At 45.1% G+C, this 2,576-nt stretch overlaps 1 protein-coding gene across 1 annotated transcript in view; it reads right to left on the bottom strand.

Annotated features, from left to right (window-relative positions):
* Nucleotides 1–2,576, bottom strand: part of ALDH7A1 (aldehyde dehydrogenase 7 family, member A1) — a 69,594-nt gene that overhangs the window by 2,848 nt on the left and 64,170 nt on the right. Inside the window, exon 18 of the mRNA XM_011981221.1 lies at nucleotides 714–789. Coding sequence (XP_011836611.1) covers nucleotides 714–789 — 76 coding nt within the window. The remainder of the gene's footprint in view (nucleotides 1–713; nucleotides 790–2,576) is intronic.

The raw sequence follows: 2,576 nt of genomic DNA, 5'->3' as shown, positions 1-2,576 counted from the left end.
GGTCTCTACTAAAAATGCAAAAATTAGCTAGGCGTGGTGGTGCATGCCTGCAATCACAGCTAGTTGGGAGGCTGAGGCAGGAGAATCGCTGGAATCTGGGAGGCAGAGCTGAGGCTGCAGTGAGCTGAGATCAGGCCACTGCACTCCAGCCTGGGTAAAAGAGCAAGTCTCCATCTCAAAAAAAAAAAAAAAACAGTGTGCCATCAAAAGTGCAAGAAACAGCCCAGCATGGTGGCTCACACCTGTAATCCCAGCACTTTGAGAGGCCAAGGCAGGCAGATCACCTGAGGTCAGGAGTTCGACAACAGCCTGGCCAACATGGTGAAACCCCATCTCTACTAAAAATACAAAAATTAGCCGGGTGCTGTGGCTCACGCCTGTAATCTCAGCACACTGGGAGGCCAAGGCGGGTGGATCACCTGAGGTCGGGAGTTCGAGACCAGCCTGGCCAACACGGAGAAATCCCATCTCTACTAAAAATACAGAAACCACGCACGAGACCATTTCATTGTTGGGTGCTGGGCACTAACTGAAGCTAGATAAGAAAGCTAGAAAAATAGTACCAAATAGATACTTGGAGGAGACAGCTGTGGCATGCTGGAAAAATCAAATCAAATGGCACTGCACAAAGACAGCACAGACAGTAGAAGAGTGTAAAAGCACATTCCCAAAGGCTTTAAGCCCAAACCTATCTTCCCAAAGCCATTTCTTACCAAGTAGACCTTCTCATGTAATGTTTCCAGGCATCACTGCCAGACTCCCTGCCACCACCAGTGTGCTTTTCTCCTCCTAGAGAAATAAAAAATATCATTTGAGCAGTTTCTGTGTGGGCTCATAGTTGGTATCATTGAAAAGAAGATACCCAAAGGACACCAGAACAACCTGATTATTCACTTTACATTTAGCCCACAATATCTCCCCTGCAAACAAATAAATCAAAGACAGACACCAAGAGACCAAAACAAACAGAAAAAAAGGAATTAAGAGGGAAAATAAAATATAAGGAATTAAGAGGAAATGGAAACATATCAGAAACAAACCGTAAACAACAACAAAAAAATCCCATTTGCCAGCCATGGTGGCGCATGCCTGTAACCCCATTGCGCCTGGCCCATACATGTTATTCATAGTTTTTCTTTTGAGCAGCGCGCAAGAATATGGGAGCTGTAACTGTCTTCTTTATCTCACTCAATAACTTGTATTAAATTATCAGGAAAAACACAGATATTCCTGTTTGATCGAAATACATTAAGAAAATATAATAATTTTGAAATAAAAGCTTCTCTATTAACTAGTCACCTGGTCTTTCTCATGAAAGGAAAAGAATCTCCATTAAATGGGTTCCAGAAAAATCACAGCTGAATGTTTGCCCTTCTAGTTCTCAAATGCACAAGCAAAGTAAAAAGAGACATAACTGACTTCAAAGAATGGGAAGCTGGTAAAAAGCCTGCACACGTTTGAAATAAAACAAGCCACAGCTAACAGCGCCTCTGAAATTCCTGGCAGGAACAGAGTCACAGAGGCTGTAAGGAACCAAGGCTGAGCACCTGCCTGAGGTTCCAGAGCTAGTGACAGCAGTAAATGGGACTGGGATGGTATCTCTTTGCTCCTCACCCAGTGCTCTTTCTATAAGATAACACCCCATGGGTCTTCCCCAACGAACTCTTTTATTGCACTTGAATAAAAGCTATTTCTACCCAAGGTGGGCAGGGAGGGAGTAGGGGGAGAGCAAATAAAAGTAGAAGAATCAGGAGGCTGAGGCAGGAGAATGGCGTGAACCCAGGAGGTGGAGCATGCAGTGAGCGGAGATCGCACCACTGCACTCCAGCCCGGGGGACAGAGCAAGACTCCGTCCCAAAAAAAAAAAAGTAGAAGAAATAAGTCCTAGTCAAAATCTCCCAAAAGACTCCCTATCCAGCTACGCGCATGCTGGGTGAATGAACTAATCCACTTTCAAGGACCATGCTCACTATTCTGAGAGCTGGTACCCCACTACCCTCTGCTTGCTAGCCAGGCCTGCAGGGCCCTCCCTGCCTCTGTTTTCTACTGCTTCTTCAGTCTGCAAGAGTCCTGAGTGCATCCAAGAAGAAAATGAAAAGAACAGCTTCTTCTTCTTTCTCCTACTAGTTGACTCCCACCTACTCCTGGACAGAAACCTCTATCATAATAGAGGGTCAATACATAATGTCTGAAGTTGTCAGGAGATAGCAGTGAAAGCATACTATTTAGAAAAGCTGACATCCATTCAAAGGTAAATTTGCTTTTTTCTTTTAGTAAAAAGAATCTCAGCCAGGTACAGTGGCTCACAGCTGTATTCTCAGCACTTTGGGAGGCCAAGGCAAGTGGATCACAAGGTCAGGAGTTCAAGACCAGCCTGGCCAACATGGTGAAACCCCATCTCTACTAAAAAAAAAAACAAAAATTAGCCAGGCATGGTGGCGTGCGCCTGTAATCCCAGCTACTCAGGAGGCTGAGGTGGGAGAATTGCTTGAACTGGGGAGGTGGAGGTTGTAGCAAGCAAGATTGCACCGCTGCACTCCAGCATGGGCAACAGAGCAAGACTCCAACTCAAAAAA

This window comes from Mandrillus leucophaeus, unplaced genomic scaffold (assembly GCF_000951045.1).
Source record: "Mandrillus leucophaeus isolate KB7577 unplaced genomic scaffold, Mleu.le_1.0 Scaffold221, whole genome shotgun sequence".
Classification (NCBI taxonomy): domain Eukaryota; kingdom Metazoa; phylum Chordata; class Mammalia; order Primates; family Cercopithecidae; genus Mandrillus; species Mandrillus leucophaeus.
The sequence above is the reverse complement of the archived record's forward strand: the minus strand, read 5'-3'. Positions and strand labels throughout refer to the sequence as shown.